The sequence below is a fragment of the Moschus berezovskii genome, chromosome 27 (genome assembly GCF_049115385.1).
Source record: "Moschus berezovskii isolate FMDL1 chromosome 27, NW_MosBer_1.0, whole genome shotgun sequence".
Taxonomy (NCBI): domain Eukaryota; kingdom Metazoa; phylum Chordata; class Mammalia; order Artiodactyla; family Moschidae; genus Moschus; species Moschus berezovskii.
In genome coordinates this window covers 41,598,312-41,626,212 of record NC_142486.1, presented here as the reverse complement: position 1 = coordinate 41,626,212, position 27,901 = coordinate 41,598,312, and the positions used below count along the sequence as shown (strand labels likewise).

The window sequence follows — 27,901 nt, the reverse complement described above, 5'->3', positions numbered from 1 at the left end:
CGCGGCTCTCACTCCGGCGTCAGGGCTCGGCCCCGCCCAGCGTGCGCGCGCAACCCCGCCCACTCCCCGCCTTTCCTCCTGGCCAATGGAGAGCGCCGCCGGGCACGCCGGCCGTTGATTGGTGGCGCCGGGTCGCTGGGGGCGGGAGCGGCGCGCGAGACGCGGGAGGTTCGGAGCCGGGTCACCGCGGCGGGCGGCGGCGCGGCCCGCAGTCATGGAGGATTATGAGCGGGAGCTGTACAGCGTCGAGGACGATTTCGACAACCAGTTCGCGGCCGAGCTCGAGGTGCTGGCCGAGCTGGAAGGTAGGCGCGAGCATCGCCGCGGCCTCGTCCCAGATAGCTTGACGGAAGCCTGGCCCTCACGGGGAGTCCAGGATGGCTGCTCCGAGGGCCGCTTAGGGGAGAGGCTGCAACCCCCTAGGAGAGAGCAGGGCCCTGCAGCGGCGCCGGCCGCGGGTGTTGTGGCTGTGTGTGCAAACGAGCTGCCCTGGATGACTGCTGTGGGTCTTCCTTCCGCAGGGACAGCCGCCCTGTCGCCTTCCAGGGACCCCCGGCCCACTGTGGGCCGGCCCCGCCTGACGTTCGAGGAGGCAGTTGCTGGAGGGGACGCTGCCATTCACTGCTCTCCAGACGGCCCTCCAAGGAGCAGCAAGGGCAGTGTCAGGAAGAGGCATCTGGCTCCTGACATCCAGGGGGACAGATCCCTGCCCCCTAGTACGTTTTTGGGGCCCAGAGCATAGGGGTGGGGTGTGAGGCTGGGGAATGCCCTCTATTCCTTCCATGTGTCTCCCCAGCTCCCCAAATCAAACGGTCCAGACTGCAGGCTGTCAGGAGACTGAACTTTAGGTCGGAGGAGATGGAAGAGATGACGCCTCCTGACTCCCCAACTCTGGACATCACTCCCCCACCAAGTCCCGAGATACCTGATGAACTGTGGGGTGAGGGGTGTGTAACTTGGGGCAGAGGCATCTCTGGGGGCCTTGGAAGGATCTCATTCCTCCAACAAGGTCTTGGGGCCTGGGGCAGGGCTGGGTCCATGGCTGTTCCATGAGGATCCCCATAACAATCGTGGTTCCCTCCCAGGCCCTTAGACGCCGGGGCTGATGCGGGTCTCACTCAGGCCTCGCTGGCCACCCGCAATCCTGTCTTGCGGCGGCCCCCAGTCTTGGAAGACTATGTCAATGTGACATCCACGGGCGGCGACCGGGCCTTTCTGGTGCTTCGGGCTGACCCAGTGGGCACTGGGGTTCAGGTGGGTGCTGTGCAGCCACGAGCTGGTACATGTACATCATATGCCCACTCTGACTCCGGGCACCCTTCTAGAGGTCCACCCTGCCTCTGGTCTTGCCTTCGGGAGGGTCACCTTGTTTCTCCTCCTCTTCCATCTTTTCTCCCCTCTTTCTCCTCTTTTTTCTACCTTTTCCTTCACCCTCCTCCTTAGATCTGCTGCCATCCCAGTGACCCCTTGGGGTCCGTGGTGAGAAGGGGCTCCTTGTGGCTGTGGATGCTAGGGAATGCCACATGGATTCCTGAGCACCTTTGGGAGGGAGCTGTGGCAATCCCAGAACTAGAAGGGAGTGACTGTTGCCCGCTTTCCCCCACAGAGCCCTTTCCGTGACACACAGTGGCGTGGCCATGGCCAGCTGGACCTGCTGGGCATGCCCTTCGCCTCCCTGAAGGAGAAGGTCGACAACGAGGTGGGGGCTGCTGGGGTTTGCTGGGAGGGGAGGAGTGGCTCCAGGGTGACTGGTGGCTGAGCTGTTTTTTTTTAATTTGCACAGCGGCGGCAGCGACTGCTGGAAGAGGCCCAGCGGCTCTCAGACATGCTGTGCAGGTGATGCGGGGGGTTCTTCACCCCAGGATCCTGGCTAGTCCTTGGACTTGACCCCTAGCGTGCATTCCAGGGGTGTCGTCCCTGCATGGGGTTAAGGCGGTTAAGGCCCAGCGGCTCAGGGCATGATGCTCTTCAGTCTCAGGTCACAGGAGATGGAGGAGGAGACCCAGCCCTCAGGGGCGCCTGAGGAGGAGCCAGCCGACAGCCAAGATGCCTCCCAGCATTGCCTCTGGGTGGATGAGTTTGCACCCCAGCGATATACAGAGCTGCTCAGTGATGACGTGAGGCCTTGTTCTTGCTCTAGTGTGACTGACTTCTTTGTTGCTGAGAGAAAAGAACTCAGGGCCTAGTAGGTCCTTGCGTTGCCAGCCCATGGGGGTGTCAGGATTTAGGGAAGGATTTGATTAGCTTTGTTGGATTGTGTTGGTAGATGGAGAAACTGAGGCCAGTTTGGGCCTTTCACTGTTCACTCAGCCTCAGCATCCCTGCATGTGTCTCTGGGCTTTTAATGGTAGGGTGACATGAGGGGCAGGCATGAAAAGACCACCCCCAGCCCAGGCCAGGCCTCTCTTCTTTCAGTTCACTAACCGCTGCCTCCTCAAGTGGCTGAAACTGTGGGACCTAGTGGTGTTTGGCCGAGAGAAATCTGCCCGGAAGCCTAGGTCCAGTATGGAACCGGCCCGTGGTGGCAAGGAGGCCACAGCTTCCAGCAAGTGGAAAAGTCACGAACAAGTGCTCGAGGAGATGCTGGAGGCTGAGCTGGACCCAAGTGGGCGGCCCCGGCAGAAGGTGAGTACACCTGACTGTGTTGCACACATGTCTAAGGGCTATATTCTGGGTGGCTGGTGCCTTTGCAGCCTCTGGGGGCCATAAGGCACATTTACTGCCCCGAAGCCTGTGATGATGTCAGTGTCTTGGTGTGGAGTGTCAGCAGTTTGAGCTGGAACTCGAGTCCTTTCTTCTAATGATTTAGACAAAGGTAGTACTACTTGCGGACACGACTGAGCGACTTCACTTTCACTTTTCACTTTCACACATTGGAGAAGGAAATGGCAACCCACTCCAGTGTTCTTGCCTGGAGAGTCCCAGGGACGGGGGAGCCTGGTGGGCTTCCGTCTGGGGGGTCACACAGAGTCGGACACGACTGAAGTGACTCAGCAGCAGCAGCAGCAGTACTACTTGCGGAGAAGGCAATGGCAAGCCACTCCAGTACTCTTGCCTAGAAAATCCCATGGGTGGAGGAGCCTGGTAGGCTGCAGTCCATGGGGTTGCTAAGGGTCGGACACGACTGAGTGACTTCACTTTCACTTTTCACTTTCACACATTGGGGAAGGAAATGGCAACCCACTCCAGTGTTCTTGCCTGGAGAGTCCCAGGGACGGGGGAGCCTGGTGGGCTTCCGTCTGTGGGGTCACACAGAGTCGGACACGACTGAAGTGACTTAGCAGCAGCAGCAGTAGCAGCAGTACTACTTGAAGGGACCCGCACCTTCCCATGGTGATTACAGTGGAACGTGGGTGGGTTTCAGGTGTCAGTCATGTCAGTAATAGCTGTGTCTGTCAGATCTCAATGTCACTCACCTGACATGGCTTTACTCTGTGCCATGAGCAGGTGGGGGCTTGTTCTCCTTTGGTGATTGGGCAGGGCAGGGCAACATCCCCTGGCACTGCACTTTGTGGGATGGGATTTTGTCTCTGGCAATTGGGCCAGTGACTCCCAAAGTCTGTGAGGCAGTGTGGGTTGCAGCACATTTTCTCCTGCCCTGGCTGCAGGTGGCACTGCTGTGTGGGCCTCCAGGGCTGGGCAAGACCACCCTGGCCCACGTGATTGCACGGCACGCTGGGTACTGCGTGGTGGAGATGAATGCGAGGTGAGTGGGGGAAGGCTAGGCCTCCCTCTGTTCTAACGTGTCTGGTCGACTGGGACAGAACCCTGAATGCCTGGTTTGGAGGTGGGGACTGGTGTCCCAGGTGCATGGCCATGGCATGGTCCACACATCTCAGGGCTCCTGGGACTTGGCATGGTGTCAGGGGGTGGCCTTGTGTAGTATCTTTGAGTGGTAGGCGTGGTGGCTCTGCCCTGGGGACCGTCCGGCTGGGGACACTGGCTGCCCTGACAGCTGCTCCTGGGCCTCCTGGTTCCAGTGATGACCGCAGCCCTGAAGCCTTCCGCACGCGCATCGAGGCAGCCACACAGATGGAGTCTGTCCTGGGTGCTGGTGGGAGACCCAACTGCCTGGTCATCGATGAGATCGATGGGGCCCCCACGGTGGGCCTCCTGGGTAGGCGGGCAGGTGGGCTGGTTGTCTGGTGGTGGGGGGCTGTGACTCACTGCCATCTCCGTGACCCCCCAGGCCGCCATTAACGTTCTCCTGAGTGTCTTGGATCGCAAGGGCCCACAGCAGGCAGAGCCAGGGGGCCCCTCTGTGCCCACAGGTGGGGGACGGCGGCGCCGGGCAGAGGTGGGGCTCCTGATGAGGCCCATTATCTGCATTTGCAACGACCCGTGAGTGGAGGGCGGGGCCTCAGCTGGGGCGGGGCTTCTGTCGGGTGGGCGGGGTCTCCACTGGGAGGCTTGTCCCTCGCTTCCCTCGCTGCTGGACTCAGGCAGCACCCTGGCCAGGGGTGGCTCACTGTGCACACCCTGCTTCCGCAGGTTCACGCCCTCTCTCCGGCAGCTGAAGCAGCAGGCCCTCCTGCTGCACTTCCCGCCCACGCTGCCCTCCAGGCTCACGCAGCGGCTCCAGGAGGTCTGTGAGGGTTGCCCTCCCTCCGCCATCCGCCTGTGGCCCCCCAGCTGCTCCCAGGACATTGTGTGGAGGTCCTGGGCCAGTTTGTTCTCTAGTTGTGGGTGGTTCCAAGGCACAGTTGAGCTCCTTCCGCAGGGCTCTTTGGCCTTTGCTCCCCGTGGGACAGGAGCTGTTTCTAGGGAGGCGGTGGATACAGGGCAGGGCTCCGGGGATACCCATCCTCCCACCTCTCTGCAGATCTCCCTGAGGCGGGGCATGCGGGCCGACCCCGGTGCGCTGGCTGCCCTTTGCGAGAAAACAGACAACGACATCCGGGCCTGCATCAATGCCCTGCAGGTGGGCAGGTGGCCATGGTGCGGGGGTGGGGGACTGGGCGGCCAGCGCCCCCTCCACGCCTCCCCTCTGTCCATTTCCTGCTGGAGCCGGGGTCAGCCATCCTCACCCTCCCCGACCCCATGTCCAGTTCCTGCACAGGCGGGGCCAGCGGGAGCTGAGCGTTCAGGCCGTTCAGAGCACGAGCATTGGCCTGAAGGATCAGCGGAAGGGGCTCTTTTCTGTGTGGCAGGAGGTCTTCCAGCTGCCCCGGGCCCAAAGGTAGGCAGGCCAGGCTTGGCCTGGAAGGTCCACGGTACCCTCGCCCTGGGAAGCCAGCCAGATCTGCTTTTGCTGATGGAGACGTGGTGCCTCGCCCTCCTGTGGGACCTCGGGGTACCCTAAACATGCACAGGCCGGTGCTGCCGGGAGGATGAGGGTGGGTAGGGCTGGGTCTGGGTGACGGGGCGGGGGCGCCACTCCAGCCTCAGCTCCCTCTGTAGGCGCCGCATGGGTCAGGACCCAACCCTGCCCACCCACATGCTCCTGCTCGGGGACCGGCTCTCCGGCTCTGGGCCCCTCGCTGCCGAGGCACCCCTGACCGCAGCCGCACAGCGTTTCTACCACATCTTGCACGTGGCCGCATCTGCAGGCGAACACGAGAAGGTGGTCCAGGTAACTGTGCTCCGCCTCCAGCCTCGTGGGGGCTGGGGGACAGGAGGCCTGGTTCTGGCAGCATTTTTCGACCCTGGCCAGCAACTGACTGGGACGCACACAATTCAGTGGTGCTGAGCCCGAGGAGAAACTGGTGGAGCCTGTGCTTGGGAGGCCTCTGAGAGCGAGCAGGGTCAGGCGGCAGGAAGGACTGACTGTGCCAGGAGGGGACGGCTGGCAGGGGTTGTCTCGTGGGGTTTCTGTGTCTGCCCTTGGGGAAGTCGCTAAAGGGCCTGGCAGTGGCAGGAGGGGCTGGATTCGGGATGTGAGCTGTGGGAACGGGGACGTGGGTGCAACTGGGGTGGAGAGCAGGTGGCAGGCCCCTGCCCCCACCCCCGGGAAGCCTGGTGTAAGCTGCCTCCCTGGCTAAGCAGCTTTGGATTAGCAGCTGGGGATCCTTGCAAATCCGGAAAACCTCTGTGTGGAGGGCAGCATGGTGGCTGGAGGGGAGGGACTCCCACATGGAACGTGCGTAGAGGCTCCGTGCCCTTGACCCTGGTGGACAGAGCTTCCCTCTCCTTTAGGGGATGACTGGGGGCTTTTTTCTCGCGTGTCTCAGATCTGGGTCAGACAAGTGGGGGCAGCAGGCTAGGCCTTTCTGGCCCCCTCATGGCCCTGTGGCTACTTGCTGAGGCTTACAGGCTGGTGGGAGGGGAGGGTCCCCCCAGGGTGGCGCTTGTGCTGTGGGTGGTCACCATGAGGCTGGAGGGCCTCAGGGACTGGCCTGTCCACCTGCCTGCAGGGCCTGTTCGACAACTTCCTGCGACTGAGGCTGCGGGACTCCAGCCTGGGTGCCGTGTGCACTGCCCTCGACTGGCTGGCCTTTGACGACCTGCTGGGCCGGGCTGCCCTCCACGGCCAGAGCTTCCAGCTGATGCGCTACCTGCCCTTCCTGCTCCCGGCCTTCCACCTGCTCTTCGCTTCCAGCCACGTGCCACGGATCACCTTCCCCAGCAGCCAGCAGGAGGTACAGCCTGTGCCCTGCCCGGGGCCAGGGTCTAGCCCCAGTGTCCTAGGTGACTCGGTCCTGGTCCACTCTCTACCCCAGGCCCAGAATCGCATGAACCAGACACAGAACCTGATCCAGACACTGGTGTCGGGCATCACGCCAGCCACCCGCAGCCGGGCTGCGCCGCAGGCACTCATCCTAGACACCCTATGTCTGCTCCTGGATATCCTCGCGCCCAAGCTGCGCCCAGTGAGTGCCTGGCCTGGCAGTGCCTGGCCTGGGAGTGCCTGGCCTGGAAGGGGCGTGCTTCCTGGGGCGGCGTGGGACCTGGCCATGCTCAGTGCCCTGCTGGCCCACAGGTGAGCACGCAGCTGTACAGCGCCCGAGAGAAGCAGCAGTTGGCCAGCTTGGTGGGCACCATGCTCGCCTATAGCCTCACCTACCGCCAGGACCGCACACCCGACGGGCAATACGTCTACAGACTGGAGCCGTGAGTCTGTGCAGCACCTGGGCTGGGGGTGCTGGGCTCCAGGTGCCACAGCGATTGCTTGGCGAGAGTCTGAAGGCATGGTGTGAGCCTCAGTTCTCTTGTTGAAGACTGGGGGAGTCAGGTCTAGCTTATTCCTTGCCCGAATGTGACTGTGCATTGGAGCCCCCACTGGGGCCGACCCTGGGGCCAGAGGTGTACCGCAGAGTCCCTCAGTGCCCACAGGAGCTGCCCCCAGCGGGCCCTCGAGCTCTCCAGGGCTCTGCTCCTCTGTCCTGAGAGGGTCGTGGGGTGGAACGCCGGCACTCGTGGGGGCCGGATGCAGCCTTGGGTGGTGATGATGCTTGTTCCCGTGTGCTCAGGCTGTGTGGTGTCAGTTCCTCCCCGGGCAGCCCTCCCCCTGCCCATGTGGGTGGGGGAAACAGGCTCAGGGGGGGAATGCCCCTTCTGCTGTGGAGCTGGGGCACAGCAGGGCCAGGCCTGGACCCCGTCCTGCACTCTTGCGTCTGGCAGGTGGGGCCAGGGGTGGTGAGTAGCTCATGGCCCGTCCCTGCTGATCGGGTGTCCCGGGGCCTGCCCTGCCCCACTCACCCCAAGAACAGGAACGTGGAGGAGGTTTGCCGCTTTCCCGAGTTGCCCGCCCGCAAGCCCCTCACCTACCAGGCTAAGCAGCTCATTGCCCGCGAGGTGGAAGTAGAGAAGATGCGGCGGGTGGAGGCCTCGGCTCGGGCCAGAGACAGCCTCCAGGTGAGCCTCCCTAGGCCCTGGGCAGAGCAGGGCCCTCAGAGCGGACACTAGCCCTGCCGCGGTCCTGCCTAGTCAACTGTCACTGTCCGTGACTTCTTGCAGGTAGATGGGGGTCCTGGGGATTCCCTGGGGGGCTTGGGGGAGAAGGAGCTGCAGCCACCTGCCCCATGCAACCACAAGCAGCGGCTGGAGTGCATCCTGAAGAGAGCCGCCCTGTTGGAACAGGTAGGGGCTGACATATCGGTGGGAGGCCATGGGGGCGGCGCTGGGGGGCCTGGGCAGGCAACTTTGGAGTGGGCTGGTTCTAAGTCCTGGAGTCCAGCTCCCTGTTGCTCAGCATGATGGCTCTGCCTGGGCCTGGTTCCCACCTGCGCAGGGTGCTGGCGTCTCCTGACTTTGGCAGGGAGGAGATGAGTGTGAGCATGGTGGAGGGTGCACACAGAGAGGCTCAGCGGGAGGGGACCGTGGCCTCTGGGCCCTCCCCCCCAGGTAGGGCTAGTCCGCTCGAGCTCAGTCCCATGAACCTGACCAGCTTGTCTCCTTCAGCCCGAGAGGGACTTCTTCGGTCGTGTGGTTGTCAAGAGAGCAGCAGCCCCAAGCGCAGGTGTGTGTGGAGGGGTGGGTGGTGGAGGGACTGGCCGGAGTCAGGTGGAGGAATGACTGTGTGGCCCCCGCAGGGCACGAGGCCCCTCAGACTGACACGGCTGAGCAGCGCGTGGGCACCACAGTGGGCAGGAGCGACGTGTGGTTCCGCTTCAAGGAGGGCGTCTCCAATGCCGTGCGGCGCAGCCTGTACATCAGGGACCTGCTCTAGGGGGCATGGTGAGCCCGCGGGGCCTGGGCGGCCACTCCGGGCTGTGCTGGATACCCCGACCCACGCTGGACGTCCCCAGGGCGTATGCTGGACACCCTAGTCCACGTTGAACACTCTGGGGTCACGCCAGACATCCCCTGACACACACTGGCTACCTAGGTGTTGCTTTCTGTCTCCTAGAAAGTGTACAAAAGCACCAGCCTTCTTGCAAAGTCTTTATAAAACTCACACTTTCACAGAGGCGTCCACTTTACAGGGAGGCGTGAGTCTGGGCCACGGGGCCTCACAGGATGGCGCACTTGCCCTTCTCCACCCACGGGTTATTCTTCATCAGGTCGGGGTTCAGGAAGGGGTCCTTGGGAATCCCTTCCTCGATCCACTTTAGGAGCCTGTGGGTGGGGAGGGTGGGTGAACCCGTGGGCTCCTGGCCCCCAGTGCTGCCTGGTGGCAGTGCGTGGGGGTGTGGTCTTGGCTCATACAAATGAACACAGGGCAGGGAAATGAGACACAAATCTTGCCAGTCTGGGGCGTGTAGCTGCGGCTCCACAGGGTGTCCTGGGGACTCACTCGGGGATGGTCTTGGATGACATCTCCCTCTTGAAAGCCAGCTGGTACTTGAGGCTCTCGACCTCCTTCTTCATCTGGGGCACGTCCCATTCCTCCATGGCGTCAGGGGCTTCGGAAGTGGCCAGCCTGGGGCTGGGGAGTATGGGGCAAGCCACAGAGCCGGGGGCTGCCAGCCTGCAGTCGCCCTCCTGATGCACTGTCCCCCTGGTGAGTATCCCCCACACAAGGGACACCCGCTCTCTGCCTGGGGAGTCCCCACAGCCTCTGCCACCCACCAGAGAACAGGGCTGGGGATAAGGCCACACTAATCAGGCCCCATGTGCCTGCCCCCCACCTCCCACGGGGCTCATTAACTGCCGAGAAAACTTTCCATGCTTAGCTCTGCACCCCTACCTGCCATTGAAACCTCACCAAGGCTGGGCCTCTGGGCTGGAGGGGAGAGGGGCAGTGTCCTGCCAACAGCCGGACAAGTCAGGTCCTGATCCTTCAAGTGCAGGACCCATTTCCCATCCAGGTAGCAGAAGACCCATGTGTCAGGGGCGGGACACACACACACACACACACACACACACACATACACACACCCCTCCCTCTGCTTTGCATGGGCAAAGCCCACCCCAACGGCAGGTTAATCCAGGGGCCAGGAGGGTGGGGCTGCTATTTGCATCTCTGGCCAGGCGGCGGGGTGGGGCAAGTGCCCGGGGTCTTGGAGTCACAGGCTGCCCAGCTGGTCCAGGACTCAGGTCCCTGCAGCCTCCTGATGCTGCCTTTTTCCTCCTCCAACTTGCCCAAGTGCCTGGCCACCCGGCAAAGCCACAGGTTCAGACTCCAGACCGAGCCAGCAAGTGAAGGGAGGCATGGCCGCTCCTTGCCTCACCCTGCTTCAGCCCACTTGGGGTCCCAGGGAGCCCCTTGCTGTCCCCCAACCCCCGCCCCCATCACTGAAGCTGGGAACCAGGGGACTGGCTTCCTTGACCTGGGAAGTGTGGGCAGGAGTGTGACACTGCCTACCTCAGGCTGTGGAAAGGGCTCCTGGGAGGGTCTACCAGGAGGGGCTGTGACCGGGGAAATAGAGCTCTGGGGGGTAGCCAGTGGGGGCGAGCAGGGGTTTCCTCCCAGAGACCCCGAGTTCCAGCACCCAACCTGGCAGTGCACGTTCTCACAGTCACGTGGGTGCGGCCCCCCCAACTGGGGCGGGGGGCAGCAGCCCGGTCCGCAGCCCTGAGCCCGCGGGCGCCAGTCTTTCCTGCGCGGAGCTGCCGCGGCAGTAGCCGCGCGCCCCCCGGCCTCGGCGCACAGCGCTAGCTTGCTCGGCAGGCGCTGCGGATGGGCGGCGGGCACGGTGCACGGACGCGGTTCCCCTCGCAGCCAGCCGGGGGATGGAGGGGTCCTCTCCACCGGTATGGCCGGCCCCTTAAGACAGGAGGACGCCCGAAGACGGACAGGCAAGGGCGCCTCAGGGGTTGGGGGCGGGCCCCAGAGTGTGCTCAGCACAGGGGCGAGCTCCCCAGACCTACCTTGGACGGCGACCGTGAGGACAGAGATGAGGGCCACGGGATGGCAGGGACGAAGTGATGGACGAGCAAGCCGGGCAGAGCCTGGGCAGGTGCCCCTCCCATCCCGCCACCTGGGCCAGGCCCCGACACCGCCCCCACCCTCCACCCGCCCTCCTCAGGGCTGGGCTGACCCTGGGGAGCTGGCTTCACCAGGCATTCTGCCAGCCTTTGGGGGGTGGGAGGTGCAGCTGGGAGCAATGTAGGCTCAGCTCTGGCCCTGGATGAGGTGTCCTCCCACTGCGCTGGGTGGGCTTGCAGCTGGTAGATTGCACCCCAGCCCCTGGTGCTCCTCATGGGCTGGAATTTCCAGGCCGAGATGCCACCCCCCCATACCCTGGGGCTCCGCAGTGTCTGCTGATGGGCCCGGGGCTGACACACCACAGGCGTGAGCCTACTCTGACCAGGGCAACTGGGCCTGTGTGGAGTTGCTTCCTGCCCTGGCCCCTGCCCTGCATTCCCAGGCCAGTGGTGGGCAGCTGTGGTGGGTGGCAGGGTCCAGTTCACCAACCAGTCCCCTTGGAGGCGAGACCCCATGGCTCCCCAGGGCAGCCTGGGTCAGGCCTTTGGCAGGTGCTCCCACTCAGGAGTGGGACAGGCCTGGGGTGCTCCCTATCCACCTTGGGCCCTGGGCTCTCCCTGCTGTGATCGCAGAAAACAAGGTCAGCGGCGCCTGCACGGCCCTCTCACACACCAATGTGACGACAGAACAGGAGGCGCTTCTGGAACTGGGGCATGTTAGGAAAACTAGGGATTATTTCTTACTATGGATTTATGGGGGGGGATGCTTAGAGCCGAGGGTGCCAGCATCCTCCTCAGGGCAGATGGCCAGCAGTTTTGACCTCACTCCCTCCCACCCCCGCCTGTTCCTCTGGTGCCCTGTGACTGGGCAGGCACCCTGTTACCTGGGGTGCCTGGGGCTCGCCTGTGGCTGGGGCCCTGCTCACAAGGAGTGGGTGCTCAGGTACGGTGTTGAGTCAGCCCCCAGAACTGGCTCAAGATTTAGACTGAAACCAGGCCAGCCAGTCCCTGCCCCCAGCCATGCCTTCCCCATGGAGGGTGCAGGCAGAACAGGGAACCCAGGACTGCATTCTGGCCCCAGGAGAAGCCTTGGTGCGACCTGGCAGGGCACGGCCCCTGTACTCTGCTCTGGGGCCTGCGTCGTGTGATCTCTCCTCCATGGTTCGGAGTGCTCCACCAAAACCACTGCATACAGGCCTTCATGATGGCACTTGAAAATGCCTGGGTGTCATCACCTCACCAGGATGGCGGGGAGCTGTGTGGGGCGTGGGGTCCTGCATTCCCGCTGTGCGTGCTATTTCCTGGCTGTGAGCACTGGTCACACCTGCTGCCCTGTGGACCCTCAGGGTTCAAAAGTGGTCCCTGTGCTGACCCTGGTGGCCCCATGGGACAGAGGCCGTGACTGTACACGGCAGTCAAGCAGATGTGAGCCTGTGAAGCTGCTGTCTGGTGAAAACTGGGGGACCAGTGACTCCTATTTCACCTTCCTGGGAGTTTGGACTTGTCAACCCCAGATACCGCAGGGGGACTGGATGGGTCTGGAATGAGCAGAGGCCCAGTGGTTTGTGGTGGGGGAAGGATGCTCCAGAAGCAGTGACAGCTGGTGCTCCAGCTGACGCCACCTTGCAGTCACCCAGAGCAGACCCAGGGAGACCAACCGCCTTTCTGAAATTAGCTCCCCTAACTGGGCTGCTGGTGAGAGCCAACAGGGCTCCTCGTTGGCCTAGAAACGGCTGTTGCAGGTCCCACACCCGTAGGGCTCCTGACTGGAGCGGGGAGCCACCTGGGCTCCCTAGGATGTGCCGGGTGTGGGGGCAGATGCAGCGAGGCAGGGTCCCTTTTTGCTGGTTTTGGTGCTCAGGACGAGTCAGTGGTGTGTGGGGTGCTCTGACCCACTTTGAACAGGGTCCCCAAGGAGGACTTGGGGGGACAGGGGCAGGAAACACCCCAGCCCCATAGGACCTGCAGCCTGGTTTGGTCCCAGTGCCACTTGGACCTGTGGCCTTGCTAGGCAGCAGCCAGAGATGAGGCCAGCCTCTCACCTGGTCCGTTCTGAGTATGCAGAGCATGCTGTTGACCCAGAGCCACCTGGTGCTGTCAGCTCTTCGCTTGGTCCTCCTGAAACCAGGCTCTCCTCCACGTGGTGCCCCAGCAATGAAACGTGCAGCTGGGGCAGATCTTGCCCCATGTGCTGGCGTGATGAGGCCTGTGTGAGAACACCTCCCCTGTGTCTGCAGCTTCACTTTGGACTTTGGGGGGTGGGGTGGGGTCAGACCCTACACACAACCCTCCCATGGCAACAGGCCTGGCCTCTGGTGAGAAAACTTGACAAGTAGTCCACGCTGTAGAACCTAGACCTGGCAGGAGGCGGTGGGGGCGCAGCCTGCCAGCACCCATCCCAGGGTAGGTGTGGGACCCTTTTGACTACAACAGACTGACTCCCCTCCTGAGGCCTCAGAGGATGTGCCTACTTGTCTCCCATCCCTGGAAACAGCTGTCTGAGGTAAACATGGGGATAGGAAGATAAAAAACTATTTCACCTAGTTAAACAGAGCTCACAAGAAACTAGGTAGTTCTTGGATAATCTTTGAATGTTTGAAAATGACTTTCAAAAATAATTTAAGCTCTTAGACGCGTGTGCAAAATACACAGTGAATACACAGGGAATCACAGGTTCTAATCGGCACAAGCTGTGAATCATAAAGTCTCAGGGTAGTGACTATGGTTTAGCAGTTTATTCTAATGGCTCTGGGGTCCACAGGTGACTCCCTCTCCTTCCCCACCTGCTCCAGTCCTCCCATGACATTGGCTACTGCCAGCATGTGGGTCAGGAAGACGCATGTGGTCTGTACCTTGGTGCTCCTAAGGTTCAAGAAGAGGCCCAGGGCCTGCACCTGCCTAAGCACCAAACACTCCAGTGCCCACAGGCCATGGGGGTCCCCTTCTGATGAGGCCAGTGCCACTCAGGGGTCCTGCACATTGCTGGCAAGTCTACTGGTCTGCACCCCCAAAGGGCCTTTCACCATGAAGGTGAGTGAGATGAATGCACACCTTGGGCCACCAGTGCGTTGTCACCCAGGCCTGGGCATGGCTCTAGGTTTTCCCTGTTGACCTGCAGCTGCACCCCCAGGTCTGTGCAGCACTGCAGAAAATTCTACCTGATCGTGGGGCAGCTATGTGAGTGGATCTGGGGGTGTGTGGAGGACCCCCCCAACTGTCTCACAGCTGCCATAGCCACCCCCCTCCCCCGGCTGGTAGCCAAATGTGGTGGGCCTTGCACCTTCAGCAGGTACGCTTCTGGTCCCAAGTGATATGCCCACCATGTAGGGGTGGATGGAAGAGGCTCCTAGAAACAGTTTCAGTGCCCAGAGATTTTCCACAAAAGCAGAGGAGACACTTTAGGGGATGTTGCTGTCAGCTGGGGCTGCCCCCCATAATAGGGATGATGCCCAGCAGTGCTCACCGCCCAGAGTAGGTCTGATGAACTGGCTGAGCAGGAAACAGGCCCCGGGGCTCTGGGCTTGCTCAGGTCTCACCCTCGGTTTTGTGTCCTTCATCTAGTGACTTCCCTCAAACAGTTGGAATACCTGCCATCTGCTCATTTCATCAGAGGCTGCAGAAGCTCTGGTGACTGCAGAGTGCAACTGACTGAATGGGGACCCTCAACTATCACAAAGACCTCTCCCCAGAAAGGACCCCCGTCCTGTGCCAGGGGGCGAGGTCTCCCATGGGGACCGTGGACATCGTTCACCCCTCCCAGGTTCAGCGCAGGGCTCCCTCGCCTGGGCCACGTCTGCCACTTCTGGATGCAGTATATGCAGACTGCTCTGCAGAACTTGACACCAGAGTTACCAGGAATCTAGAATTCAACCTCCTGGGGAAGGGTCTGTCATGTGAAACGGGGAAGGACCAAGACAACGGGAGTCCACGCAAGGAGCACACGCGGGAGCGCGGCCTGGACTGCGGAGCTCTCGGGGCGGAACCGGCGGGACGGCTAAGAGATGTGCGTGGCTCGCTGCTCGGCTTCACCAGGACGAATCTACTCCAGGCTTGGCTTCCGGAGGACCGGGGCGGCGAGAGGAGTCCACGCACCGCGGGGCCCTGGCTGCTCGGGCGCTGGCACCGCAGGGCAGACTCGGGGCCAGGATTAGGACAGGGAACTCGCGACGAGGACTCCTAGGACGGAGGTGACGGCCAGTTTAGCTAAAGGACTTAAGCGAAGTTTCCGGCGCTCTTACTAGTGTTAACGTGCGGTATTTATCGTGAAGACAGTACCGAGCGGCATCGCGAGGGATGGCCCGGCAGCAGGCCCCGCGCACTTCAGCTGCTCCGCCGACCCCGCCGCCGCCGCTCTTCCGCAGCCCGCGGCGCTCGAAGCCCCCTGCCGCCTGGGAGAGCCCTTCCGGGTCTGAGCGTGGAGGGGCGGGGCGCGCGGGCCGGCCCCCCGGGCGAGGGGCGGGGCTTCTGAAGGACGCCGTTCTGCGTGGCGCAGCCACCTTGGAGCCGGGCGGCGGCGTCCTCTGTGGAGGCGTGGCCGGAACGGAGGTGGCATTGTCACCTGTCAAGCTCAGGTGTTCCCTTGGCCTGGCTTCTCAGGCTCCTGTTAAGTTATGGCAGTTGACCTTTGAGGTGGCCGGGCATCCCCGCGTCCCCCACGGCGGCACTGGTGAGCGATGCCGTCCGTCCGAATCTGAAAAAAGGGGAGATGTTGAAGACTGACGACAGAGCCGTCAGGGTGCCTCTGCCCAACCCATATCCCCCCCTCAGGTCCCACCTTTCAGGTCCCTTCCTCAAGTCCCTCTCAGATTCCCCCACGTTAAGTCTCCTCACTCAGGTCCCCCATCAGGTGCCCCCTCCCGGGTCGCCCCCTCATATACCCCTCTCAGGTCCTCCTCCTAGGGTCCACCCCTCTCAGGTGCCCCAGCTCAGATCCCCTCTCAGGTACCCCCTGAGGTCCACCCCTTAGGTTCCCCCTCTCAGGTCCCCCGCTCAGATACCCCAACACAGGTCCCCCCTTTAGGTACTCCAACTCACGTTTCCCCTCTCAGATCCTCCCCTCAGGTATCCCCTTCAGGTCCCCTCTGTCAAATTCACCCTCTCAAGACCCACGACCTCAGATCCCCGCTCCGTCAGGTTCTCCCCCTCAAGTCCACCCGTCAGGTTTCCCCACGCTGGTACCCCCTCTTAGGTCCTCCCTCAGGTCTCTCCCCTCACGTCCCCGCCCATCAGGTCCCCCCTTCTCAGGTCAGCCCCTCCTATCAGGTACTACCCCTCAGATGCCCCCTCTCAGTTCCCCCCTCAAGCCTCACGTAGGTCACCTCTCAGGGACACCCTCCCTCCTAAAGTGCTGTTCTGGACACCTGAATGAGCCATGTGATTATTGTTCCAGGTGAGTTTTGAGGTGTGCCATGGAACTGGACACCAGGCAGTTTTTGTAAAACTAACAGGCTGGGCAGACAGGCGACAGGGAACAAAGCTTATCTTCCATCGTGCCTCAGTAACGACTTTGGGCACTGTCCTGATGGCCTGTGGCTTGGACAGCAAGTAAGCCAGGATTGTAGGGAGGGGGAGGGGTGTGTTGGAGACAAAATCCAGTGAATCAAGGCACAGCAAAGGAGCCAACCGTTGGCACAGCTGTAAAGCCTGGTCTCCTGGGATCTACATCCAGTCTTGCCCCACCACCGTCTCCACTGGGATTGGTTGTGGGGTCTGGGGGTGGAGGCCAGGTGTGCTGCTCAACACCCACGGGGGTGGGGGTCACCACCGCCCTATCTTGGTGAGGCCTTGAGACCCCCTCTCCTTGTTTCTCCACAGCTTCTCATTCCTCGAGACCCTGGCCTGGCCCTGGGCAGGGCCTGGGTTGTGCAGATGGCCAAGTTCCACTTTTGTCCATCTCTAATGGGCAAATGCACCAATGGCAGCACACGGTGAGAGGTGCCCCCTGTGGTATCTGGAGGTCCTGAGTAGTTCTTGGGATGAGGTCTGTGGAGCTAGGTCTTTGGAGCTGGATCTCAAAGGAAGATCCTAGCAGCCCTGCCAAGACACAGTTTCATGTTGCATTTCACCTGAATCCCAAAAAGGCAGCTCCTGAAGTCCCAGTACTGTGTGGTGGTGTCAGGCCATTCCATCTTCAGCTGGCTGGCTCACCCATGTCCCCTGCCTGGCTTTTGCCACTAGGTGGAGCCACAGGCCTACCCAATTGCTTTCCCAGGTTGCAAACACCAGACCTGCCTTTCAAATTTAGCCTCAGGACTCTTCAACTCTCCTAAAATTTTAAAGTTTCTGTTACATGGTGACATCTAGGGGTATTTAGAAACAAAAATAGAACAGCTGTTACACTTAGGACTTTCACTTAAAACCAGCGATGATAAATCCAGTGCATGTAAACATCACAGTTTAAAGAAAAACAGCTTTATTTTCCCATCATTGGTGCAGATCCCTTAGAAGAGCTAGGTTAGAACTACACGGCCAACTCAAGTTCTTTCTGTTGGTCTGTCCACATTGATTTGCTGCTTTTGGATTCTTTTTGTTGAAAGATAAGGAAGGTCAAACATAAAATATTTAATGTAATTTTATGAGGATAAACAAGCTTGCAGAAACCTGGTTTGTAATCAAGGTTACTCTGCCCCATCAGTCTTGCTGAGGCTCATATATTCAGGATTCTCAGAGGACAGTGTCTGTGTTAGAGACTGTGGGTGATTGCGAGGGTCCCAGTCCTTTCAACTTTTGGGGTCTGAGGGGAGACTGGGCTGCTGTGATTATGGGGGCACCTTGCTACTTAAAAAAAGGTAATTAATAGACTATAACTTATTTTAGAGCACTTTTAGGCTTACAGAGAAACTAAGTAGAAAGGATGGAGATCCTGTGTGCCCCCTGCCCTTTGCATCCTCTGTTGCTAGCCTCTACTCATTACAGTTATGAACCGACGCCAGCACAGTGTTAGGTAGCATCCTCTTCCTGCAGCAGGTCCCCTGTCATGTGTGGTCCTTGCATCTCCTGGGCTTCTCTGGAATAGGGTCTCTGACTTAGTTTTGACAGCCTTGACCATTCCGAGGTGTGCTGGTCAGGGATTTTTCAGGTTGCCCCTCAACTGGGGTTTGTTGGATGTTTTTCTCTTGGTTGGGCAAGGAGATGATGACTGCTGCTCGGATCATGACCTTTCTGTATATCCTGCTTCCTTCTGCTGAGATTGAGAGGGTCTGGAGGCACAGAACAGGGTCCTCCCTGTCCTCAAAGGGAGAAGAAGGGAGAAAGGGGAGAGTGCTTGAGGGTATGGCAGCCGGGGCCAGGAGAGCACGCAGTGTCAGAAAGGCAGCAAAAACAAAGCAGGGCTGAGGAAGCTGGCCTGACACCCTTGAGCACCTGGTGAGGAGCCCTGCACCTCCTCCCGCCTGATGCCTCATTTCAGGGAGAGCCAAGACTCTGCTTGGTGAGGGGCTCCTTGGTCACAGTTGTTGGACTCTGTCTGGGGAGCATATGTTCTCCCAGCTCGGTTCTCTGGATCCAGTGGGCAAACGGCTTGCTCTCTCCCTGCTGGGCTTGGTCTCAAGTGAGCAAGTAGGATTGTGAATTCAGGCTGCCGTCTCTTCAGAACACCCCCGTTAGCTTTTCTGGGAGTTCGCACTCTGGCCTTGGGGCTTGAGCTACTGTTTTCATCTGCTTTGCCCTTTAGGGTCCACGTGTGGATTTGTGTTAGTTGTGGGTGACCAGTTCCTGCTGAGGGGCTGGAGACTCCATGGGGAGCAGGCCGGAGAGGTTGAGAGGGAGCGTGGGTGTGCGCACAGACGAGGCGGTGACTGCAGGGCTGGCAGACACTCTGGGCTGAGTGGGCTGGGCTGGATTGGGAGGTGGGGGCGCCGCTGCAGGTTGTCCCTGTCGCCTTCCCAGTGCTTGGGGGCGGGAGTGGCCTGGAATCACACGGCCATCTGGTCCTTACCCCTCACTGTACTGGTGACAACTGGTTTGTGGAAAAGCCTGTTTCCTCCCTAGAAAACAGTACCTTTGGTTCCATTCTTCACTGACACATCCTTACTGAGTGAGGATCAAGGCTCCTGTCTTTTCATAAATGTTTTTAGTGAGTCTCTGTTTCCCATTGTCCCTCAGACACAGCTGATGGGCAGTCTCCCCATTTGTAGGACCCGCTTAGGCAGCCCTCTGCCCTGGACATCAGGATGTGGTCAAAGAGGTTCTTCTTGCTGCCTTCAACAGACAGTCTCTTGACTGATTCCTTTTCTTCAGTTGGCTCACAACTTCTTCCAGATCCTCCACCTGTTTGTACCCCCTTGCCCCATGGCCTCCCCATCTGAGGAATCTGATAGCATTTAAAGCGGAAACACAACCAGCCCTACCCCCAGAAATTGAACTTTTTGTAATTTTTCTTCAGAAAAGCACACCAAATGTTGAGTGTGGGTCACCTGGATTGCTTCAGCTGTGTGTGAACAGCCAGAAGTTCCTATTTCAATATCCACACGCCTCCTTTCTCCCTTCCTAATTGGGGTCAGAGGTGCTTTGATTGTGCATGACGGAGACCACCCCATTTCACTGCTTGAGAGCTCAGAGCTCTGTGTGTCAGAAACAGAGGGAAGGGGGCTTCCCTCCTGGTCCAGTGGTTAAAAATGTGCCTTGCATGCAGAGGACAGCTCGGGAATATCCCACATGCCACAGGGCAGCTAAACCTGTGGGCCACAGCTATCAAGCCCACGCTCTAGAGTCTGAGCTCTGCAACAAGAGAAGCCACTGTGACGAGAAGCCTGTGCACCACAGCTGGAGAATAGCCCGTGCCTGCTGCAGTGAGAGAAAGCCTGTGCAAAGTGATGAAGACCCAGCACAACCAGAAAAAAAGAGAAACAGTTCAGCGAAAGGAAAGCAGGACGGCCCTCTGCTGACTTGCTCCCATGAGTCTGGGAGTTGGACTGACATTTGGTCTAACTGCCGTTTCGGGTATGGGTCTTATTTTGGAGCCAGACTGCTGGGGTTGACACTCTGCTGTTGTCCCCTCCCATTTGTGTGGCTTCAGCTTTTCTGTGCCATGGTTTCTTCCCTTATGAACTGAGGTTAACCCCACAGGGTGTGAGGATTAGATAAATTGGCACATGAAAAGAGCTAGCGGTCAGTGCTTTGTAAATGTGAGCCCAAGGTGATTTTGATGGTGGTAGTTTTGGTTATGATAATGGTGTTGATGATGGTGGTGATGGTGATGGTGATGATGATGGTGGTATTTGTGGTGATGGTAGTTTCTGTGACGATGGTCATGATTTTGTTAATGAACCTCACAGCTTTGACTGGGTCTACTGCTAACTGCTGGGACCCAGCTCAAGGATGCCAGACCCCCATCCCATAGAACCACTTTTAGCTCCACTCTTTCCAAGCACTTGACTTTGACTGTGGAGACATGTGGAACTGTAGTGTGGGACTTTGACTGTGGAGACATGTGGGACATTCTGTTTCACCTGCTTAGAGTAATTTTTCTCAGAAAAGAAACACGTATATAGGAATACAGTGGGTCCCATGTAAAAACAAACAAGATGTGTGTAAACTCAAATGTCAAAACATAATTCAGAGGATTATGAAAGGACTTTGCTTGGTGTTTTTTTGGGTCTTTTTTGGTGCCCCAGTACATACTGAATTGACAAAATATTTGGGTCACAGACATTTCCAAGCACAAGTCTTATGTAGGAACTTAAGAATGTTTGTGCCTATATTTTTTTGGAAAAGGAGGAGAATTTATTTATTTTATTCCCAGTGGAAAAAACTCTGATACATCAGGACAGAATTCTTGCCTTTTGCTATTGTTGCAAAACTTTATCAGGTGCTCTGAACACAACCGTGGTTTCACTGGAAGAGTAAACCCTGGAGAGATGGGGTGCGGGAGGCAAGTGGGGGCGGGGTGGTACATGTGAGTAGGATGCTTGTCCCAGTCACTCAGCAGCATTGGTGTAGACAGGGTTCCAGGAAGCAGCCCGCTGAAGGGTTTCTGTCAGAGGGTGTTCTTGTGACCTGTACTTGAGCATCGTGGACCAGGGGCCACTGGCCCGTCCTGGAGGGGAGGCTTTGGTGTGTCTGGCCACCCCCTTCCTTGGATCTGTTGGTGGCTTCCTGGAGTGAGGACCCAACACCGTTCGTCTTCTCTGCTCCCCAGTGGGCTCCCTGGTTGCCGGGTGGGGGGCCACACTCCCCTCTTGACTCCTTCATTCAGTGTATGTTCTAATCAGCCTCATGTGGGAAATCAAGCAGCCCTTAAAGGATCTGCTGTACCTGGCTTTGGAGGGAAAAGCAGATGGCCCACACAGCAGCGACTCCTGCTGACCCAGGGGACTTGGTTGGTGCTGGGTGATGGGGCGAATGTGCGTGGTTACGGGTCATGAAGAGGATCAGGATATGTCATGCCAAAAATATAGCACCTTGGGGACTTCCCTGGTGGTCCAGTGGTTAAGACTCTGCGCTCCCAATGCAGGGTGCTGGGGTTCGATCCCTGGTCAGGGAACTAGACCCTACACGGCAGCTGAAGATCCTGCATGTGGCAGCTAGCACCCAGTGAAGCCAAATAAATTTTAAAATTTTTAATAAAGATTTTATAAAACTTTAAAAAATTAAAATAGCATTAACAAAACAGTACAAAATACAGCACCTTGATGTGAAGTTTATTTTGAGCTGAAGGCATTCAAGAATCAGCAGATGCAGAAAGGGCTTTTTGGAGTGTCCCTCATCTGACTAAGAGCAGCTTCTGGGAAGTCAGGCTGTGGTAAATTCCTTCTGTGGGGGGTCTGCTCCGGGGGACACTGGGAATAAGGTCTATCCCAAGTCCCTTCCAGGGGACATTATCACATACTTTCTTACATTTCGATTATTCTCTTAAAATCCATTTGTCTTTCCTGAAGAGATTTGCTTTTCCTGTAAGAAGGCTTTTCTCCTGGCTCCCTTTCCCCTATTAAGTTAGGTATATAAGCATCTAATCTAGACCATTTACAGAGCCATCCCCAGGTGCATACAGATGAACTTGTTCTTCTGGTAATCTGTTGTCAGTTCAGCCCACACACCTTGGTTACTACACTACAGCCTCCTTCACCACAGAGACTCCCTGACTTGGCCAGACTGGGGGTGGGGTGAGGCGATGCGGGTGGAGGGGGCCAGAGCCAGGACTGAGGAGCCCTGCGCCCTCCCTCTGCCCCCGCTCCGCTCCCCTTGTGTGTGATATGCACAGAAAGTCACCAGGGAGTGGGAAGGCCAGACGGGTGATGGCTTTTCATCAGAAACAAAAACACTGTCAGGTGGGAAGGTGAGTGAGAGGAGAGGGCCCAGGGAAGGCAGATGGGGGCTTACAGAGAAGGGAGGGGTGCTCCTCTTTCTACAGGGTGGGTGATTTGTCATGGTCTGGGGGACTTCACATATCGGACAATTGAAAAAAAATGTTAGTTTTTTCCTCTAATTTTGGTTTGAAGCGGGTTTACAATGTCCCACATAAGAAAAGGCAGTTTGCCGTGTCCCACCCACACACCTCGAACCTGTCTCCCTGGGCTCAGAGGGAACCACCAATCTGTTGGCTCCATTGCCTGGGCCATGGGGAGCCAAGGGGCTTTAGGCAGCTCCAGTGACCGCTGCCCTCAGGAGGGGCAGGCAGCCACCCTTGCTCAGGACGCCTGCACCTCCTCCTGGAGACCACATCCTAACCAGGCACAGATGCACTGGGCCGAGGTTTGCTGAGATGACTTAGAATGTTTTATTTCCTTTTAAATTTGTTAATTATTTTTGACTGTTCTGGGTCTTTGTTCTGCACGCGGGCTTTCTCTAGTTGTGGAGAGCGGGGGCTTCCCATTGCGGTGGCTTCTCTTGTAGGGGAGCACAAGCTCAGTAGCTGTGGCTTGCGGGCTCTATAGCTTGGCCTCATAATTGTGGTGCATGGGCTTAGTTGCCCCTTGGCAGGTGGGATCTTCCAGGACCAGGGGTCAAACCTGCATCCCCTACGTCAGCAGGTTGATTCTTAACCCCTGGACCCCCAGGGGAATCTCGGCTTAGAATGTTTGTCGTTGAAAACCTTCTGTTGAGGTTACAAGTGTGAGAGGTCATACCCGTGTTTTTATGTAGGTACAGGATAACGTAGTTTCTGAATTTCAGGGAACTCCTTTAAATCAGGCTGGTTTTCCAGGGTGAGACTCTATAGAATGAAAGAGAGTTAAGATGAGAAGGGCTTTAGCACAGCTCTCTAGCATCACGTGTGCTTGGAGCACATCTGTTGAGAATTATGTGGGCCCTGCTTTTGTGGAAATGAGTCCGAATTGCCTGTTTATCAAAGGAGGAAAATTAAGGGGATACTGAGCCCGTGGCACAGGGAATGAAAATGGTGGTACAGCTTTGAAGTGGCAGAAGATTATTTGTCACTACTGTAAACTTAGTGGTGGCATCTGATATCGCTATGTGTTTTCTGGCTTTTTCTGATGAATTTTGGTTCTTCAGGCCCTCTCTGGGATTGACGGTGGCAGTGGGTTCGGGTTTCAGTGATGTGGAAGCCCTGATTGCTGTCTTGTGTTCTGTGGCTTCAGGTGTTACCCTGGCCTCTAGGTCATTCCTTCTGCCCTGGGATAACTGGGATCCATCTCTTCCCAGGAGAAAACAAAATATTAAATATATTGGATGATTATGTTCTTTGATCAAAGATCCTTAAGAAGGGAACACCCAGGAAGGAGATCATTAAAAGGCTGAGATCATTCCCTCCGTTTCCAAACACTGACCAAAGACCATAGCCTATGCATTAGAGGGCCCTGTGAGCCTCACGGAGTAGTAGGACCCCACATGCCCCAGCCTCCTACATGCAGGGCTACGGAAAGATGAGTGGAAATGGGAGAAAGACAGACAACCCAGGTCAAAAATGCACTGATAGGGGCTTCCCTGCTGGTCCAGTGGTTGGAACTCTGTACTCCCAATGTGAGGGGCATGGGTTCAATCCCTAGTCAAGGGACAAAGATCTTGCATGCTGCACATTGTGGCCTAAATGAAGTTTTTTTTTTTGGCGGAGGGGCATGCCTTGTGGCATGTGGGATCTTAGTTCCCCAACCAGGTATTGAACTCTCATCCTTCTGCAGTGGAAGTGCAGATTCACAAATACTTCCCCAGAGAAGATAAGTGGATGGCCAGCAAGGACATGAACAAATGCTTGACAGAGTGCAAGTCTGAGCCACCATGAAATACCACTTACCCCCTCTCTGGTGGTTATAATAAAATAAAAATGCAAAATGACAAGTGCTGGCAAGGATGTAGAGAAATTGGGACCCTTGTGCATGGCTGATGGGGATGTAAAATGGTGTAGCAGCTGTGGGAAACAGTCGGAATTTCCATGGAAGGTTAAGCACAGTCACCAGGTGACCCAGCAACTCCACTCCTGGGTACATACCCAAGAGAATTGAAAATGGGCGCCTGAAGAGATATCTGACTGCCCACGGTTTTTCCTGCAGTCGCAGCAGCTGTGAGGTAGAAACAGCCTGGATCCATCGATGGAGGGTGGGTAATTGGAGAGAAGTTGTCCATACAAGGGGCGCCATCCAGCTGTGAAAAGGAGTGAAGTGCCTATACACGACAATGTGGACGGACTTCAAAACCACTATTCTAAGTGAATGAGGACAGACAGAAAGGGCCGCATACCTGACATGTGTTCACTTGTGTGAAACATCCAGAACAGGCAAACTGAGAGACAGAAAACAGATTAGGACTTCCCTGGTGGTCCAGTGGATAGGAATCTGCCAGCCAGCAGGGGACACAGGTCCGATCTCTGATCTGGGAAGATCCTACATGTCTCAGGGTGACTGAGCGTGCGCGCCACAACTGCTGAACCCGCTGCCACCGCTAGAGAAAGCCGTGCCCAGCAACGAAGACCCAGCACCAGCAAAAGTAAGTAAGTAAATAAAACTATAAAAAAGAAACCAGATTAGGGGCTGGGGTGGGGTGGGGAGTGAGTGCTAATGGGTGCAGAGTTTCCTCTCAGGGTGATGGAAATGTCTGCAGCTAGACAGGTGTGACGTTTGCCCTAGGGAGACTAGTGAGGCTCCTTTCCCGTCTGTCTGAGGACGTCGTGCCGGGGATGTTGGCAGAGTGCAAATGTGTTGTGCTGAAAGGCTGCATCTCCATCAGCCCTCCCCACAGGGTGTCCCTGAGTGGAAAGCTGTAACCTGGGCTCCCTGGCTGGAGGAGGAGGTTTCCCTTGGTGGCAGCAAGGGGCACAGAGGTCCAGGAGCTGCGCTACAGCCCCATGGCCTCCCACGTGGACAGTTCTCTCGGCAGAGTCAGCTGTGGCAAGTTTTGTGTGGCGGTTAGACATCTTGCCGGCAGAATCCCCGGAGAATTCTAAATTTCAGTTGCACACTCTAAATTTTCATTAAGAGCTTTCACCCAGAGAAAATGATGGATTTGATTTTATCATTGGAAATAAGCCAGATAAAATTAGCTGCCTTTTAGTCCCCATAGCACCCCCTCACTCCTTGCTTTTCTTTAAAGTCTCTGCTTTTCTCTCTTGGTTCCCAGGAAACAAGTGCCTGCGGATGTTTATTCGTTGAAAATACTGATGTTCGAGGCTCCCTTTGAGCCTCTCTGCTTTTGTTCCTTCAGTGATTTTGCCTTTACTCCGCTCTCTTCAAGTCTGGGACAGCTCTGGGCCTTGGGCTCTGCATTGAAGAGTGTGTGGCTTCTTTTTTCTCCTCAGTAAAGCTTGTTGGTAGAACTTTATAGCCGTAAGCTGTAGAATATTTTTGCTGCACGAAAGAAATTAATCTGATTCCTTGTCTGTCTTTTCTTTTCTCTCCCCAATTCTCCTTCTTGGCAAAGTTAACCTGTGTCTCATCCATCAAAGTGCAGTTAGGAGTTTGCCTCCCAACATCCACTTTTAGCAAAGCTAGCTTCTGAGAGGTGACTGTCTTCTGTTACCAGGTGTGGATGGTGAATTGTGAAAACAGCTGTTATTTCTTCCCACATCAGTACAAGGAAGACAGATTATTCTGCACAAAAGCTCAGGCTTAGATCAGTCTGGAGGAGCTGAAACCATCGGGGAAGCCCTGCAAGGCGCTTGTTGGTTACAGGGGGCGAGGACATTGGAGTTATTCATGCGGGTGTGGGTTCCTTTAAATTCCACATGCTTTTGGCTTCTTTAGCACATGCACTAAAACTGGAACAGTACAGAGATTAGCATGGCCCCCGCCCAAGGATGGGGATTCCTAGGTGGCTCAGTGGTAAAGAATCCGTCTGCCAATACAAGAGACGCAGGAGACAGAGGTTTGATCCCTGGGTTGGGAAGATCACTGGAGAAGGAAATGGCAGCCTGCCCCAGTATTCTTGCCGGGAAAATTCTGTAGACAGTGGAGCCTGGCGGGCTACATTCTGTGGGGTCACAAAGAGTCAGACACAACTGAGCACAGTGTGTTTGTGTGTGTGTCTGCGTGTGCACATGCTCAAGGATAACATGCAAATAAATGCGTGAAGCATCTGTGTCTTTTCCTGATTGTTAAGTCAGTGTTTCCAGAAGAGTGAGTTTTCAGATGGGTACCCTGCCCCCATTTTTAGGAGACTCTGTCAGGACTTTGAGACAGTTTGGCTTGAAAGAAAAGTCACATTAAACTTTATATTATGGTTTGCATTTGGAAAATTTTCTAAGAATAAAACTTATTTTTATTTCACACTGTTAACTCTGGGTCAGAAAGTGTGACAGAGTCTTCCTGGCCGTTAAGGCTGTGTGGAATATGTATTCTAAGAGGGTGACTTTCGGGGCAGGGAGAGACAAGCACGGATGGGGCTTTCTCTGGTGAGCGCCAGGGTGCTGTAGAGTTGCGGTGTCCCCCTCTCACCGTGTTCCTGCAGTTCTGTTACTTGCCACTAGATGCGTATGAGTGCCCTTCAGGACTGCAGTCATTTGGCTGATGAATCTATTCCTGGCAGTCAGTAGATAGGTATAAATTCCATGTGGAGTTCAGCAGAGACGTTGAGCAGGTTTCAGATGCCTTGCCCCATGTGTCCCAGCGTCTTAAATTAATCGTCTGGGAAAAGGAGATTTTTGTACTGTGTTGAGATGCAGGTAGATCCCAGTGTGTGTTCTCTGGAGCCTGGGAGGAACCTGGAGTTGGGCACTGAGGTGAGAAGGACCCGTTCATACACGAAGGGCTTTCCCGGTGAAAATCTTTGATCCTTCTCCTGTGGTGCCAGTCCTGGCAGACTCTCAACACCCACCAAAGCTTTCCTTCTGCCTCCCGCCCCTAAATTTAAATGTCATCCCAAAGGTGTTCTCCTGGCAGCTGAAAGGAAGGTTTCACAGACAATTTTATTGGTTTCTCGACGCTGTTTCACGATGATGCCGAGACCCCTAGGAACGTTTCTGAGACCGTGGTTTCAGGGCTCAATAAATCACTAAAACTGGGGGCCTAAGATAGCACTGGTTTTCTCGCAGGCTGGAGCTGAGTCAGAGATGGCGGTGTTTCAGGGCCATACTCACTCTGGAGGCTGACGGGGCTGCAGCAGAGATCCTTCCAGGCTTGCCCAGCTCCTGGGACACCAAGTGTCCCTGACCCGAGGCCGTGTCACTCCAGCCTCTGCCCCCATCTTCATGTGGTTTCTCCTCTGTTGGGATGCCAGTCATTGGATTTAGAGCCACCCTGATCCAGGATGATGTCATCTTAAAGCTTCTTAATTCCATCTGCGAGGACCCTGTTTCCATGTAATGTCATAATCTGATGTTCAGGTTGTATTTGTTGTGTTTTACAGTTTTCTCTGTCTGTGACGTTTTGACATCTTAAAGAACCTAGCTTCTAGACCCCACCCCACCTCCTTATCTACCCCACACACTCTGCCAACGTTCCCCCTGCCCTTGGTCACCCAGGACCAGGGACCAGACAACTGGGGACAGCCCCAGAGCCCCTGGCCCCCGGGACTAAGAAAGGCTCTTCTAGGCCTCCCCGGCTCCTGCTTCCACCCTTGTGCTTCCCTGTGGCCCTGCACATGTGGCTCCATCTCTGGGGTCCATGAATTTGATAAACTTGGCTTTCCCCAGATGTTCTTCTGTGGCCACACCTGACCGACTGTCTCATGAGAGAGCACGTAATAGCCTGGGCATGAATCATGGTGAACGTGGGTATTTGGGGACACTCTTCAACCCCCCTGTGTGGACTACACACATGTGTACGTC

General features: G+C 57.1%; 2 protein-coding genes across 2 annotated transcripts; one reads left to right on the top strand and one right to left on the bottom strand.

The window, feature by feature from the left end:
* Positions 1 to 154: 154 nt before the first annotated feature.
* Positions 155 to 9,439, top strand: CHTF18 (chromosome transmission fidelity factor 18). Its single transcript, XM_055409088.2, has 22 exons — positions 155 to 305; positions 522 to 716; positions 797 to 947; positions 1,086 to 1,254; positions 1,607 to 1,699; positions 1,784 to 1,836; positions 1,973 to 2,117; positions 2,416 to 2,625; positions 3,609 to 3,706; positions 3,981 to 4,104; positions 4,190 to 4,341; positions 4,492 to 4,585; positions 4,823 to 4,921; positions 5,049 to 5,179; positions 5,401 to 5,572; positions 6,354 to 6,578; positions 6,660 to 6,809; positions 6,920 to 7,050; positions 7,650 to 7,794; positions 7,897 to 8,019; positions 8,341 to 8,398; positions 8,472 to 9,439. The coding sequence occupies exons 1-22, from the start codon at positions 215 to 217 to the stop codon at positions 8,606 to 8,608; spliced, it is 2,946 nt and encodes a 981-aa protein (XP_055265063.2). The 5' UTR covers positions 155 to 214; the 3' UTR covers positions 8,609 to 9,439.
* GNG13 (G protein subunit gamma 13) lies at positions 8,892 to 10,729 on the bottom strand. The gene is made up of 3 exons (XM_088832977.1): positions 10,693 to 10,729; positions 9,176 to 9,307; positions 8,892 to 8,997 (listed from the first exon to the last, which is right to left on the bottom strand). The coding sequence occupies exons 2-3, from the start codon at positions 9,271 to 9,273 to the stop codon at positions 8,892 to 8,894; spliced, it is 204 nt and encodes a 67-aa protein (XP_088689103.1). The 5' UTR covers positions 9,274 to 9,307; positions 10,693 to 10,729.
* Between the last annotated feature and the right edge of the window lie 17,172 nt (positions 10,730 to 27,901).

What these genes read in the sequence shown, in the direction of transcription:
- CHTF18 (XM_055409088.2), top strand. Translation starts at nt 215, where the DNA reads ATGGAGGATTATGAGCGGGAGCTGTACAGCGTCGAGGACGATTTCGAC. An exon ending in AGGAGAAGGTCGACAACGAG is followed by an intron (nt 1,700 to 1,783) that starts GTGGGGGCTGCT and finishes TAATTTGCACAG; the next exon opens with CGGCGGCAGCGACTGCTGGA. An exon ending in TCCCCAGCAGCCAGCAGGAG is followed by an intron (nt 6,579 to 6,659) that starts GTACAGCCTGTG and finishes TCTCTACCCCAG; the next exon opens with GCCCAGAATCGCATGAACCA.
- GNG13 (XM_088832977.1), bottom strand. Translation starts at nt 9,273, where the DNA reads ATGGAGGAATGGGACGTGCCCCAGATGAAGAAGGAGGTCGAGAGCCTC. An exon ending in TCATCCAAGACCATCCCCGA is followed by an intron (nt 8,998 to 9,175) that starts GTGAGTCCCCAG and finishes CCCCACCCACAG; the next exon opens with GCTCCTAAAGTGGATCGAGG.